Source organism: Peromyscus leucopus, chromosome 20, assembly GCF_004664715.2.
Source record: "Peromyscus leucopus breed LL Stock chromosome 20, UCI_PerLeu_2.1, whole genome shotgun sequence".
Classification (NCBI taxonomy): Eukaryota; Metazoa; Chordata; class Mammalia; order Rodentia; family Cricetidae; genus Peromyscus; species Peromyscus leucopus.
In genome coordinates this window covers 24,085,259-24,099,854 of record NC_051080.1, presented here as the reverse complement: position 1 = coordinate 24,099,854, position 14,596 = coordinate 24,085,259, and the positions used below count along the sequence as shown (strand labels likewise).

Here is a 14,596-nt window from a genome sequence, read left to right as displayed (position 1 = left end):
AGCAATAGAGTGGGTTGGCAAATGGCTATATGGGATTGTGAGGAATGACATCTTCCTAAAACAAAACTAAATGTTGAGCCAGGAGACAGGGTAGACTCTGGCCTTCTTTCCACAGTAATTCCAGCACCAGAGTTCATGCTGAGGAAGAACTAACAGAAAGGACAATGTCACACATTCTTCCTCTTGTGGAGCATTGTGAGTGATGGCTAATGAGTGATTCTTATGAAAACTGGACAGTGGAAAATACTTCTTAACCAATGCATTGATGATTCCCCCCAGAGGTCAGTGGCCTTTCCTGAAGCTTTCTGGGGTTCCATACCTCAGTCCAGAGGGAGGTGGGTACCTACCACAGCCCAGAGGATCCTGACTGGTTGCTGGGACCCTGGAGAATCCTTCCAAGCACCCAAGCTGAGTCCTGGGAGAGGTGACAAAGCTGTCCCCCTGGATGAAGTACAAGGAGGTGTCTGCCGGGAATGTCTTGGAGTCCAGATGAAGCTGGAACTTGCCATTTTGGATCAGATCTGCAAAGCGTCCAAGGAGATCCTGGCCCATGAAAGCCCTTTCTGTAAGACATGGATGAGGCAGAGGTCATCTCACTGTTCCCTGCAAGGCCAGGGAGGATAGTAGGAGTGGGGCTGCCTAGAGCACCCTGGCAGAAAGACACATGGGCACCATGGATTCTCTCAGACATTATGCCAGCGTGGGCTCAGAGAAGGTGAGTGGCTGGCCCAAAGTCACACACATATAAGTCAAACTCTAACCTAAGTCTCAGGCTCTGTGGCACCAAAGTGACCTATCCTGGTACAAGATATGCTTCACCACGATCTAGGCCTCAGGGTTCACATCTGCTGACAGGTTTAGGAATGCTTTCTTTTACGGCGGGTGGGGGGGAGTTCCAAGGGATAGTGGATGTGTAAGGGCCACCCACAAGAAAGGTGTGGCCTTCTGTTGGAATGCAGCTTTCTGATAAGTTTGGAGAAGGCTATGACTTCCCAAGTAGAAAGTAGAGGCATGTTATGTAAGGTTCTGGGGCAGACCCCTGCATACAGAAAACCTCTAGGCTGCAGCCTGCCACTGGCTGTGGCCTGAAGTTACAGTCATCATCCTCACATTGAAGGTGGGGACAAATATCACATGCCTTTACAATATCAAACACTCCCAAAATATCCAGGTTTTCTCAGAGGAAGGCTAATGGAAACACCTAATCCATAATGCTAGGTAGATTATTGTCAAGGTGATATCATGAATCCAAGAGAATAATAGACTTATAGCCTGCCCCCTGAATTCTACCCCAGCCTTGTGGGTTTTTTGGGGGAGGTGTTGTTTTGTTTTGAGAGATTTCTTCTCATAGAACAGAGGTCAAATTCCAGGCACTCTAGGTACCTGGGTGTGGAGCCACTGAATGACAGAGGAAAGACAGGAGTTATCCCCATGAGACTCTACTTAGAAATGTGTGCGTTATTCCCTATCCTACCAGAAAGCTCAGAAAGAACAGAGCACACACTCATGATAGCCCTCACACAATTCTCTCCACCCTTTCTTCTTAGATCTTTGTGGTCTCTCTATTCATCTCTAGCATAACCGCCAGGCTTTAAGCAGGGGCAATGGGCTGTGGTGTTTTCTCAGTGGAAGTGGGTGGTATATAAGCTGTAAGCCAGTGAAGACTCCCTCTCTCCACTCAATCTCCCTTCATACTGTGCTTCACCTGGACAATGAAGTCTCTAGCCTCTCTATTGTTAATGATGCTATTTGTCCCTATTGACCAGAATTTTACTGACTTTAATATACTTTTCAAATATATATACTACTTGTTGTTAGCTCTTTGAGACTTTCATACAGTGTAATTTCATCATACCCCCCCCAACTCTTTCCCCTAACTCTTCCCAGATCAACCCTACAGCCCTACCCACTTCCCCAATTTCATATCTTCTGTTTTTTTCTAGGAATCTATCAGTTATGTAGTAATTATTATCTAGTAATTATCTAGTAATCTGTCCAGTTTGTGCTGCCATGTGAGATGTTCCAGCATCTTAAGAGCACTTGCTGCCCTTGCAGAGGACTGGAGTTCAAATACACTGGGTGGCTCACAATTGCCTGTAACTCCAGTTCCAGGGGATCTAACCTTTCTATACTTTTTAACACACAACTAGCTCTTCCCAAGAGCTGGACACAATTCTCCCTATGTCATTATGAGAAGAGACCATGCCTGCCCCGGTTTCCTTGTGGGGAGGAGTCTGAGGCCCGATGCGGCTGCCCACCTTCATCAGGGCAGCAGCACAGATAAACATACCAATGCTGTGCAAATCTGGAAGTGAAGCCACTGAGATGTCCCCAAGCTGTAATTTCCACGTGACGTTCACTCCTAAGCGCTCTGCAGTCAGACACCCCACCTGAACCGAAGAGTTGTTACAGAGTGTGCTGGAAACCAGGGTCCCAAATGTCTTCACCTGCATGGAGAGGGACACCTTGATTTAGGGACATATAAGAAGCTGCTGCTATCAAGCATGTGTTAGGAGTCTGACGGAGCTTATGTTACTTCCTGTAGTCTTCTACCACCCTGCTCCCGGGGAGTTGGGTACTGAAAAGCCTCTTCCCCACGTGAGGCTCCCTGAGAATGATGCTAAATTCAGCCCAAGCCCTCGCTGTGGGGAAGGCTGCCACATACCCGGATCTGGCAGAAGCCACGGGTTGCCAGCTCATCTAGTATGAAGACCTGGAAGGCCTGCAGCAAGCCGGAGTAGTCAGTGCTGCACATCTTGCCTGGTGGGAGCAGGAGCTGGAAGTATGCTCGAGTTTGCATGGTCTGCCACAGCTGAGGCCCTGCAGCCAAGCACAAGAGGTCAGTCGGTTAAGGCAATTGGCCTGCAGGATTCGTTCCCGTGGGTTTTCCTTTGTGCAACGAGTCCCTCCTCATTTAGCACAAGCACACAAGCATTGATTTTTTGTACTGATGTCCTAAGGTACCCCATACTTTCTGGCACACTGGTTTAGCTCTGAATCACTTAGCCACCTCAGAGCTGATTCAGCCTCTAAATCGAGGTGCTTCATAGGGATTCTGGCATTCCCCTGGGGAAAATCTCCCATACTGCTTTGCAGATAAACCTCACCATCCCACATGATTGATTCTACAGACTAGGGGTAGATGTTCTCTAATGCTGTTCAGTGTTCAACCTACAGTACTTTGCAGCTAATCCTATCATGGACACTCTGGCAGTCAGCTAGAGCCTTGGAATGGAGATCAGTCTCAGGATATGGGTCTCCACCTCAGATGCTTCTCCTACCAGTGCCCCAGGAGGGTCAAGTGTAACATTCCAGTTCAAACTGATCTGCTGGGGCTGCTCATACCCTGGCCTTCTCAAATTAGGCTGCCACACTGCTGTATGTGTAGGTTTGTCTATACTTGAGCTCAGTGGGTTCTCTGGAGCAGCAGAAGAAGCTGTCCAAGGAAAAGGTCTGCATTTACCCAAGGCTCTGATGCCCATATGGCACAGGTCTTGAACCCCTGTCCTTCCAGGAATTCACCATAGAGGTCAAGATGGATATGAGGAGAGGTTAGGCTTCACTATAAGGTGAAGAGGAAGCTCAAAGTACATCACATATAGTCGCTGACTCAGCAGCTGGAGCATCTACCACTGAACATCTGTTTCCAATCCAAGTAACCAGGGGCAACCTGGAATGTTAATTCTCCCATGGAGCATTTGGCTGCAGAGAGACACCCAGAAAACCAAACTCCAGGAGCCATGGGCATATCTGCTCCTTCTAGAAGCAGTGCTCCATGGGGCCAGCTCTCCAATCCTGGTGCCGCAACTTACCATAAAAAGGCTGTGTTTGAGTGGGAGAGAGGCTCCTCAGCAATAGCCCTGAGAGGGAACAGAGTGCAAGCCAAATGCCCCTTTGCTACTCACGCTGGCAGGCTCGGGGTGGTGGTGGTGAGACCCAACGCCGACTCTCCAGGCTACAAATCAGTGGCCCTAGCGGGAATGCACTCTGACGGCCCTGGGGGCAGAGCAGCTGGCACTGCTGAACGGTGGTCACCCCTGGGCCAGAGGCTGTCTCACAGAAGACCACTCCATCAGCCACGTCTGACTCAGAGAACGGCAGTGGACACTGTGGACCTGGGAGCAAGCAGGAAGAGGAGTCATGGGCACCTGCCAGGCTGCAGCCCAGCTCCTGCCTACCTTTCTGTTTCTCTCGATTGCTCCTGAGGCCCCTGCTCGTTGTGCCCTGCTCTGCCAGGGCTTGGCCTCCCCCTCTGTGGCCTTCTTCCTTCTACGCCCTCTCTCTGGAAAAGCCCTCCACCTCCCAGTTTCACCAGACAGCAAAACAAAGGTGAGTCTTACAGCAGCATCTCCAGCTATCTTACAAATCCAATGAGCCACCACCCCATCCTCTTTACCTCAGGGCTCACAGCCCATGCTGTCCTCCATGTTTCCCACATTAGCAGCTCTGAGCTCAAGGAGTGGCACCTGCAGCTACTGGCCATTCAAAGCCAGAAGCATGCTATGGTGCCAATGAGACTTGTCTCTACCCATGCTAAGTCTTCCTTGTCTGCACCCATTCCCTCAGTGAGACGATAGTCCTCGGCGTGAGCTCTCCAGCACTGTCCACCTTCCTCATGCCCCTCCAGTCTCCACTGCCCAAACTGGCTATGGGATCTTGACGCCTTCTGTGCCTGCTGCCGCTGCCTCCCACTCTCCACGCTCAGCTATGGAACATCCCGTGGGGCTCTGCAGCATGAAGAGGACCAGGCCAGGGGTAAAGGGGAAAAGGACAGGGTGCACTCCTCTTCACATCAGTCTCCTGGCTCTGGGATTCTTCCCAAATCTCATCTACTGGACACTATCATTGCTGTAGAGGCAAGGAGAGGGGTGGCTGTAAGGCACCGACTAGTTTCCCCAAGTCACACACTGGTGAGAGACTGGGGCCAGCTCCTGTTTCCTCCCTCTTTTCTCACTAAAAGGCTGCATATTGACTGTGTGTGTGTGTGTGTCAGGAGCTGTGGTGGTCTGAGTAAGAATGGGATTCCATGTGCTTACAGATTTGAATGCTTGGTCATTGGAGAGTGGCGCTACTTGACAGGGATTTGGAGGTGTGGCTCTGTTGCAGGAAGTGCGTCACCGGGGGTGAGCTTTGGTGTTTCCAATGCTCAAGCCAGACCCAGTGTCTCTCTCTTTCTCTCTTTGTGCTGCCTGCCGATCCTGAAGTAGAACTCTCAGCTTCCTCTCCAGCACCAAGTCTGCCTGTGTGTCACCATGCTTCCCACCATGATGATAACGGACTAAACCTCTGAATGTAAGCAAGTCCCAATTAAATGCCTTCCCCCCCCCCAAGAGTTGCCATGGTCATGGTGTCTCTTCATAGCAATAGAACTTTGACTAAGTCAGGAGCCTTTCACATGCTGACATAAGTTTCACAGTGACTCAGAGAGATGGGGACTATGCTTAGGGCCTGTAACAAGTCCTCTCACGGAGAGAGGGACTTTTCTATCCATAGTTCTACAGCAGGACAAGTCATTTTCACAATGCCCTGAGAAGACTATGGTTCCTAGGAATGTGACCTTGGAGGTAGAAAAAGGCAACTGGTCTCTCAAAAACATCAGCAAAATGTCAGACATATTTACTAAGTGCACACTGGTAACTGCATCGCTAAGCCATTCATGAGGAGCCTTTACTGGTTTAACCGTGACACTAAGGAGTAGCTGCTTTTAAGAACTCAGTTCCAGAAAGGCTCAGGGACCAGTCTGAGGTCCCCAGCAGAAAGTGGCAGAGCTAATGTACAAATCCGTCTTTCTTCTCTCAACCCTGAGATTTTCTTTTTTTTTTCATTATGTTCTCTGGCAAGTCAGGAGCAGGAAGCTTTGAAGACTCATCACTGAGCCTGGGCAACCTCAGGTCTCATGAGATGAAGGTTCCAAGTTAGTTCCACTCTTTGGGTTTGAATGAACAGTGTTTTTTGGGCCCTAATCAAGACCAGGTCCCCAGAGCACTCCAGTATTCACTAGTAACTTGGGGAGTCCCTGGTCCCCATATATAGTTAGTCACTCAGCTTTGACCAATCCCTTCCATTACTGCAGGTGTCTGAAGAGGTCACCCTCCATCAAGATACTTCCCAAGTCCTCTGCCCCTCAGTGAGACACAGATGGCCTTGTAGGCCTGGCAAGATCTTTGTCTATCCAAAGATTCGTAGCGTAGCCCCATGGCCCAGGAGGCAGGAGGACGCAGTCATCAAGGCTATGGTTGAGCTCTTAGCTTTGTGGCCTTCGCCGGCACATTGTTTGGTTTCTTTGTTTTTGGTTTGGTTTGGTTTTGTATTAGACATGGCTTTGCTATCTTTGCCACCCAAGCAGGCTCACAGGCATTGCCTCCATGTCAGACTTTTAAATATACTATAAAATGTAATAATACATTTCAGTAACCTTATATATACTCATGTGATATATATCTCAGTACTTGATATTCAAGTAACTTCCTGAATTACGAATATAAAAAACGAACAAGATGGCCCCTCTTTAGATTTCGGAAATGTGAGTCCCCAGGAGGTCCTGCTCTCTTTTTCTCTTTCTCTCTTTCTCTCTCTCTTTCTTTCTTTCTTTCTTTCTTTCTTTCTTTCTTTCTTTCTTTCTTTCTTTGTTTTGTTTTTCGAGACAGGGCTTCTCTGTGTAGCTTTGCACCTTTCCTGTATCTCACTCTGTAGCCAAGGCTGGCCTTGAACTCACAAAGATCCGCCTGCTTCTGCCTCCTGAGTGCTAGGATTAAAGGCGTGCACCACCACTGCCCGGCTGGTCATGCTTTCGGGATGCTTCTCTTGATTGGGACCATAGGAAAAGCCAGGTCAGACTCCATTTAACTAGCACAATGGATTCCTGAGGCAGCAGGATCTTCTATGATTTTTGGAAGTGCGCACCAGTAACTGCAGCACGTCGGTCAACTGTCTTGATATCCTGCCCATTCCTGCTCCAACAGCCCAGCATCTCAGAGACCCCCACCTAACACAGAATGAGGCTTTCAGCCTACAGTCCCTCCAGCAGCTCAAGACTTACTCTCACAGGCAGGCTGGGTGCCTATCACACGGGTCCCAGGCACTTCCTCTCCATTGTCCAGGACACACCAGCAACTGCCCTGGGCCAAGTCACACTGCACTGGAAAGAAGCCCCCGCCCTGTGCCTTGCAGGTTGGGGTGTAGCCAGGGCTGACTTTCCGGGTCAGGGCTCCACTCTTGAGACCATCACAGAGGCCTGGACCTGTACAGAGGCAAGTGAAGGGAAACATGCTCTGGCTTTGCTCTGACCTTTGCCACACCTGTCCTTGTTACTCCTGCCATACTAGGCCAGCTGCTTGTAGGGTCCCAGGGGTGTGTGCTCTGTCTCTCCCATTGCCTACCCTGGAGCTCCTCAGAACTCTGGGGGATTTCAAAGATGAGCAACCGAAGAGAAGGGTGATAAGGGTACAACATGGAGTCATGGGACAGTTCTGAGTCAGCAACCAGATAGAGGCCTGTGAAGCCTTCCAGGAAACTGCTGGGAGTCTCTGAGAATCAGTTGAGGAGGACTGGGGAGGGATAGATACCTTCTAGGCAGCTGAGTCACATTGAATGGAGTCTGGGAGAGAGAGAATGCCCTCTCTTTAAGTGCTAACCACTGTTTGTGACAAGATCTTAGGCACAAACAGTGACACACAGAGAGAAATGATAGAGGCCACACAGGAGTCCAATGTGGGAACCTTGTGCCGTGCCAAAAAGTCCAGGGTTGGCCTTGAGAACATGAATGAGCACATGACACAGAGCCGTAGGGCCAGGCAGAGCACACAGTGCCTCAGGGCTGCATGGTCAGTGGCCTCCAAAGTACCAGTGCCCCCCGTAGGCAGGGACAGATGCTGGCTACTGATACTGGCTAGTGCTTCTCGGTTACAGAGCCCAGCCAGCTCCTGGCCACACTGGCTTTCCTGAGCTCTTTCAAAATGCAAAGAGTGCCTGTTTTACAGAAGAGAACGCTGAGGCACGATTGGATCAGGAGCCGTGTCCCGGCTGAGGAGGTGGCAGAGCTGGGAGGGGAAGAGATGGCTACTCACACTGAGCACTGCTGTTTGTGTTTGGTGGCATCCATTCTCCTGAGGCTGGGTCCACACACCAAGTTCCTGTTCTTGATGTCTGCTGTCTGGTGTACTGTCCTGACTGTGATAAAGCCATGGTCATTTCGGTATATACAAGGGCTTGCAGTTCACTTATTGGTGAAAGTCTTGTAAGAATGTCCCTCCCTAAACAACCTGTGACAGCGTCTCCAAAGAAGGTCTTCCATAAAGGGGCCACTGTCCCATTCAAACTTTATAGCCATGCTCTGAATTGTTGGCCACCAAGCAAGGACAAGTTGTGCCATTTGAGAGAAGGGAAAACTGAGTCTTATCATGAGATATGAGGCAATGAAGCAATGTCCCAGAGCTAGAGAGTAGCAGGACTACACATGCCACACACTGTCCAGAACAAACCTTAGAAATGACTTTTAATCCGGAACGTCAGGGAAGCCTCAAGTGTCTGTAATTAGTAATACAGGTATGGCCCAACAAGCCCTTCCTCCTGTTGGGGACCTTCAGACAGGACCTATCAGTGTGGGCTTCTACTTTCCTGTAATGTCCTGGTCAGCAGGTTTCCCTTCCTGACACTTCAACTATCTAGGCCTCAGGCCTCTGTTTTCCCACATAAAAAGCTAGGACACTGGATTAGATGGATCCTCTTCTCTCTCTCTCTCTCTCTCTCTCTCTCTCTCTCTCTCTCTCTCTCTCTCTCTCTCTCTGTGTGTGTGTGTGTGTGTGTGTGTGTGTGTGTGTGTGTGTGTGCGCTCATGGAGGTCAAACAACAACCTCAGCTGTTGTTTCTCAGGTGCCAGGCACCTAATAATTTTAGGCAGGGTTTCTCATTGGTCTGGAACTCACCATGTAGGCTAGGCTAGCTAGCCAGGAACCCGGACATCTGCCCAGCTCTACCTCCTCAGTACTGGGATTATAGGTAAGGCACTATGATGTTCAGCTTTTGGGTTCTGGGTTCTGGGGAGTCAGGTCTTGGTGCATGTGAGACAAGCACTTTAAAGACTAAGTCATCTCCCCCGGCCTGTTCCCAGAGCACTTTCACTCCAGGAACTCCCTCAGCAGAAAAGCCTCATCCTACTTCTGCAACTCAAAGCCCTGAGCACAGAGACATAAACTGTCAAAAAACATCCAGCACTGAGTGTGCCAAGTGTTACACATATTGGCTGTCACTTGCTGGCTTTATAGTGTGCTGTGGCTGGTCTGCAGATGAGAGTCACCCACATTTACCCATCATCTTCAGGAGGCTCACAAACACCTTCATCCCAGGTGAGTCACAGAATCCACAAGCACTCAGAAAGGTGGGGGACTCTGCCACCCTCAACATTATACACAGAAAAGAGAGATCAGATGGCATGCCTCTGGTCATCTTACAGCCACCAGGTAAGATTCAAACTCAAGCCAAGTTCTGAGGGAAGTTTATGAGAGAAAGTTAAAATTGTGAATACTAGTCTCAATTCATTGAGATCCGAATCGTGTCTAGCTGTCAGTTAACTACCAGTCCTGGGAGGTTAAGAGAGGTTAAAGATGCAGATATCAGTTTGGGTAATGAGGGTCTTAACTGTTGTTTACAGGCATCACAGCTGGCAAGAACCTGCACAATCTATGGACCACCAGCTCACATGGCAGAATCATCCTTCCTGTCTTCAGAAGCTGCAGTCCCCACATGTCCTTTCTCAGGAGAACAGCCATGCTGGGGATATTGGGCAGACTTGTCTCCAAGGGAAGGTGATGTGTTAGCCAAGGTAAAAGACTAAATCACATTGGCAACTTTCTCTACAAATTAATTAATAAGAGGACCATGCTCATGGAATCCCATAATACCCATGGCATTGCTCAGCATCACATGTCCCATAAAGGTATTACACTCTGGTTTCATCTGATTATCACATAGCTCCTGGGAGAGCAGCAGAGCAGGTGGTGAGGTCACCCACCCTTTTGTAAGGACAGGGGGCAGGCATGGGGGTGTGGACCACTTGGTAAGTGAGTGGCTGGATCCTCAACACAAACTCTTTCCCTGGAGGCTTTTCTGTGAGTGTTTCAATGAACTGTGAGCTAGAACTGCCTCCAGAGGAGCTAGGAGTGACAAGGGGTGATGTCTTTGTCTAAGGTTGGGAACCAGATGACCAAGCACATTGACCTGAACAAGGTGGCTTCAGAAACCATATGATAGTGACCACACTTGTGCTAATCAGTCTTTAAAGTCTTTTGGTGAAGGATTTGACTTGGAGTCTCCAGATAATCCAAGAACTAGATAAGACAAGATTAAAACAAAACACGATTGGGCACAGAGAAGGTAAGCAACCTGCCCAAGGGCACACAGCCAGGTCCAGAAGGACAGGACACCCATGACTCCCTGTGAGTTTTATAGTAAGGAGAAGGAACTAGAAATCTAGAAAATCCACCATCAGCCAGAGAAGGCCAATGTCAGTGCCAGTGTCTGTCCTTGTATCCTTCCTGAATCCACAGAAGCTCACCTGTAGGCAGGTGGGGGTGAACAGGTCTCCTGGACCTGGGTTTCTTTGGGGTCCCGCCTGCTTCCATGCAGACAGCAGCCCATTGGCTCGGGATAGCTCACAGCTTGTGGGGCCTGTGGGAGAGAGGGGCTGTGAACACATGGTTGTAGAGCTAAGGGGAGGCGGGCAGCCCTGGCTAACCCCAGACTTCAGACCAGCAGATGTGTGTTCCACAAAGTTAGAACCTCGGGAGAGGCAGGCTGAAGTTCAGGGGCAGAGATACATACGGGGTTTGTTGGTGGCTTTGAGGGGTCAGGTGGGCCATTGATGGCCCAGGGGTGACCCTCAGTGGGAGGCTGGGCTGCATGAACACATGTGAGGTAGTGATATAGCTACAGTAGTTGGAGCTGCCCAGGAGCCAAGGCACAGGGATCAAAGCCAGGCTGTCACCAGTCTTGGCTCTTCCTGGTCCATCCCCAGTGAGAGCATCAACAAGGATGGCCCTAAGTCAACATGAGCCCCAGACTTGGGAACATAGAAAAAAAATACATCCAGGGGTCTGGAGGGCTAGATCCTAGAGTCCCGCTCAGTTGCTTGACCAAGCCGGCTCCAGCAGCATAGAGGCCATTCTAGAGACCAGATTGAAGAATCTCACTGGCTTTACTTACATTGGGGCATCTGTGAGGAGCGCACAGTCAGTGAGGCCGGGATGAACTCTCCCCTCCCATCCACACACCAGCACTGTCCTGTAAAAAAAAAAGACATAGCCCATAAGCCCCAGAAGCATGCTGGGAACTCTCCCAAGTGTCCTGTGAGTAACTTCTCTCTTTTGCATTCCTAGTGATGGCAGCAAGGTAGCCTGTCTGGCCCTGGCCCCCCATGCGACACTATGCAAAATCATAAGACTTAGCATCCCACACTCCCAGCAAATGAGCACTTCAATTCGGAGCTGACTGGAGGGCCCTGCTTCCCTTACACGGGGGAGACAGCTTGTAGCAGAGAAGCTAAGGGTTTGTTCTAGTTGTTAAAGAGGGACCAATAATCTAGACCACCTGCCTCCCCCTGTGTGGCTCTTTCCTCTAAATATTCGCTTGCCCTCTCAAAGTCTCCTTACCGGTCCCAGCATGGCACTGCACAGGTTCCCAGCCTCCAAGAACATCGCACTGTGGCACATAGGGCTCTGACCACAGAAGACTGGCAGCTCCATCGGTCTCTCCCTGGGAAGCACGGAGGCTCTGATAGAAATTCAATGCTAGAGCCGCAGAAAGAAAAACACAGAATGTGACAGCTGCCCTGTGGGCTCTCTCCTGAGATCAACCTCTGAACACACCCTTGCACCCATACAAGACAGCCTTCTTATAACCTGAGGAACATTTCAACCTGAAATTTCACCTAGACTCTTCTTGGACAGCCAGTAGACACTCAGGAGATTGCCCGGTGAAAATAAGCCCTAGACGACATTTGGAAGACTGTCTACAGCTCAGTGTGGCAACCTCATAGAGAGTTGATTAGGCTAGTGGGTGGCTTCATGCCCATGGGATGCACTTTACTCTAGAGAAGAGTCATGGTGTAATAAGATTTTTCTTTGGGCTGCCAGCTCACAAAAAAAATAAATAAATAAAATAAGTAAAAATTTAAAAAAGACTCAGAGACTTCTTATTAATTATGAAAGCTTGGCCTACAGTTTAGGCTTGGTCCTAACTAGCTCTTATAAATTAAAGTAGCCCATTTCTCTCTCTCTCTCCCTCTCTCTCTCTCTCTCTCTCTCTCTCTCTCTCTCTCTCTCTCTCTCTCTCTTTCTCTCTTGTACCTAGATTCCTCCTCCTACTTCCTCTCTCTGCCTGGAAGTCCCACATATACTTCCTGCCTCACTATTGGCCGTTCAGCTCTTTATTACACCAATCACAGCAATACACCTTCACACAGTGTAAAACATCCCACAACACATGGGCATCCAAAGGTATGTTGTATACTAGGTGTGTCAACCTTTTGTCATGGACACAACACCGTCATCTACAAAGTTGAGTCTCAAGAACTACACAGTTGAGTTACAAAAATAGAATCACATACGTGTCTCATAATGCTTTGAGTAGGTTTATGGTTTGGTGTGGGGTCACTTTCCTAGTTATCCTGAGTCACACGTGACCCACAGAGCTGCAGGTTGGACCTGCCTAGAAAGGATTAACTGAATCCTTTCCATGGCCCTATGAGGTATTATCATCCCATCTGACCAGTAACAAAACAGAGGCAGACAGATAACTACTTAACCATGGTCTCACAACAGGACATGGAAGGAAGGCTTTGACCACATGTGATTGACACACCACAGCTCTTCCACGCCTGCACGGCTCCTCTGCTCAGCACTCACCACCATTAAACACATCATACATGTTCTGATCCAGTTTGTGTGTGTGTTCCTCTTCTGGGCTCACATTTGGGATCCTCGGTACAGAGATTCATATTTCTTTTACACAAAGAACAGACCCTGACTCATAATGTACACTCAAGAACCATGCCTTGATCTAGGCATGATGGTGTACACTGCAATCCCAGCTACTGGCGAAGCAGAGGCAAGAGGATCTCAAGTTGGAGACCAGCCAGAGCTTCAGGGTCAAGGCTCCTCTGGGAAACTTAGTGAGATGTTATCTCAAATTATTTTTTAATTAAAAAAAAAAGAACTGGAGGTGTGGCTCAGTGGAAGACTAATTACCTAGCATATACAAGGCTCTAGTATATATAAGACTAGCAAAAAAGGAACAAATGAAGGAAAAAGAGAGTGGAGAGAGAGAGAGTGGAGAGAGAGAGAGAGAGAAAGAGAGAGAGAGAGAGGGAGAGAGAGGATTGAAGTAAATACTGCCATGTATGTATGCATGTATGAGGGGAGGGCCAAAGAGAAGTAGGCAGTGGCCAGAGCCCATGACCTGGATCTCCCAGATCCTCACCCTAGGTTCCTGCCACTCTTCTACAGAGCTGGGTTTCTCTCCCATCCCTTTTTCCTGTCTGGCCTCTAACCTTTCTACAAATGCAAGAGGCTAGAGTGTGGCTCCTCCTGGGGATCCCAGAGAACCACCACCTCTGATGTAGTTTCTGCAGTCTTCTTCATACTAGGGGAGTTCTTCCCAACCTGTTGCATGTCACAAATCATCTTCAGGGCTCCTGGAAGAGATGTCTCAGATATAAGGATAGCACCAACCTGCAGTCAGGCACTAAGATCTACATTTGAAGCTGCCTGGTGTTGATTATGGTGCTCTCAAAGCTGACAAGTTTCTATATATCCTGTTGCCATACCTCTTGGCTGTGTGATCAGGGGCAAGTTACTCTACCTCTCTGACCCGCATTTGCCCATCAGTGGAATGAACTCAGTACTGACTGGGGCAAGTGTGACATCATATTAAAAGAGCTGGTGGTAGGTGACGTGCATTGAGTTGACATCCACACACCCTGCCTCATCAGGTTCTAGGCACTACATCCATATTCCGCTAACCAAAGGTGCTTTGTGGTCCTCATTTCTCTCCTTGTCCTGGGACCTCAGTTCCCAGATTTCAAGGTAAAGTGCAGCTTGGCTACCTCTTTCTAGAGTCTTCCTCTTTATGGACTAAGGCATTCAAAGCCAGAGCATGAGCCTAGCTGGGGAGGAACTTCTCGAGCTTGACTTCTGAAGGAAATGTCGCCCTGCTAAACAGTGACAAATTGTGGCATCAGCAGCTCCTCTGCATTCTGTGCGAATCAAAGAGATCCCAACTACAGGATTGCCTGAACCATTTCTCTCCCCGAGAACATCAGACTCCGTCTAGGTGCAGGATTTGAAACAACTGTTTTCCTGTTAAAAGCAGAAGCCCCCAGGTTTCTGAGGAAGTGAGAAAGGTAGACTGTGGACAGAGAAAAAAAGAGCAGCAAGGTGAGTGATGAGCAGGCCATAGGAGAGGAATGTGGGGAAGGCATGGTTCTTTGGCCTCCAGAGAAGTTGTTTGAGGAGGGGAGGAGATGGGGGAGCAGCAAACAGACTGATCTGTGAAATCCTTCTCTGAGGGTAGGACCAAGCCTGCAGCAGGTGCCATCGGGGGA

At 49.1% G+C, this 14,596-nt stretch overlaps 1 protein-coding gene across 1 annotated transcript in view; it reads right to left on the bottom strand.

Moving 5' to 3' along the window:
* The window catches only part of Tg (thyroglobulin), a 186,998-nt gene that overhangs the window by 151,397 nt on the left and 21,005 nt on the right, over positions 1 to 14,596 (bottom strand). The window contains exons 12-20 of the mRNA XM_037197284.1: positions 11,646 to 11,783; positions 11,200 to 11,277; positions 10,553 to 10,665; positions 8,067 to 8,169; positions 7,040 to 7,240; positions 3,906 to 4,115; positions 2,666 to 2,820; positions 2,291 to 2,447; positions 348 to 563 (exon numbers count right to left, since the gene is read on the bottom strand). Coding sequence (XP_037053179.1) covers positions 348 to 563; positions 2,291 to 2,447; positions 2,666 to 2,820; positions 3,906 to 4,115; positions 7,040 to 7,240; positions 8,067 to 8,169; positions 10,553 to 10,665; positions 11,200 to 11,277; positions 11,646 to 11,783 — 1,371 coding nt within the window. The remainder of the gene's footprint in view (positions 1 to 347; positions 564 to 2,290; positions 2,448 to 2,665; positions 2,821 to 3,905; positions 4,116 to 7,039; positions 7,241 to 8,066; positions 8,170 to 10,552; positions 10,666 to 11,199; positions 11,278 to 11,645; positions 11,784 to 14,596) is intronic.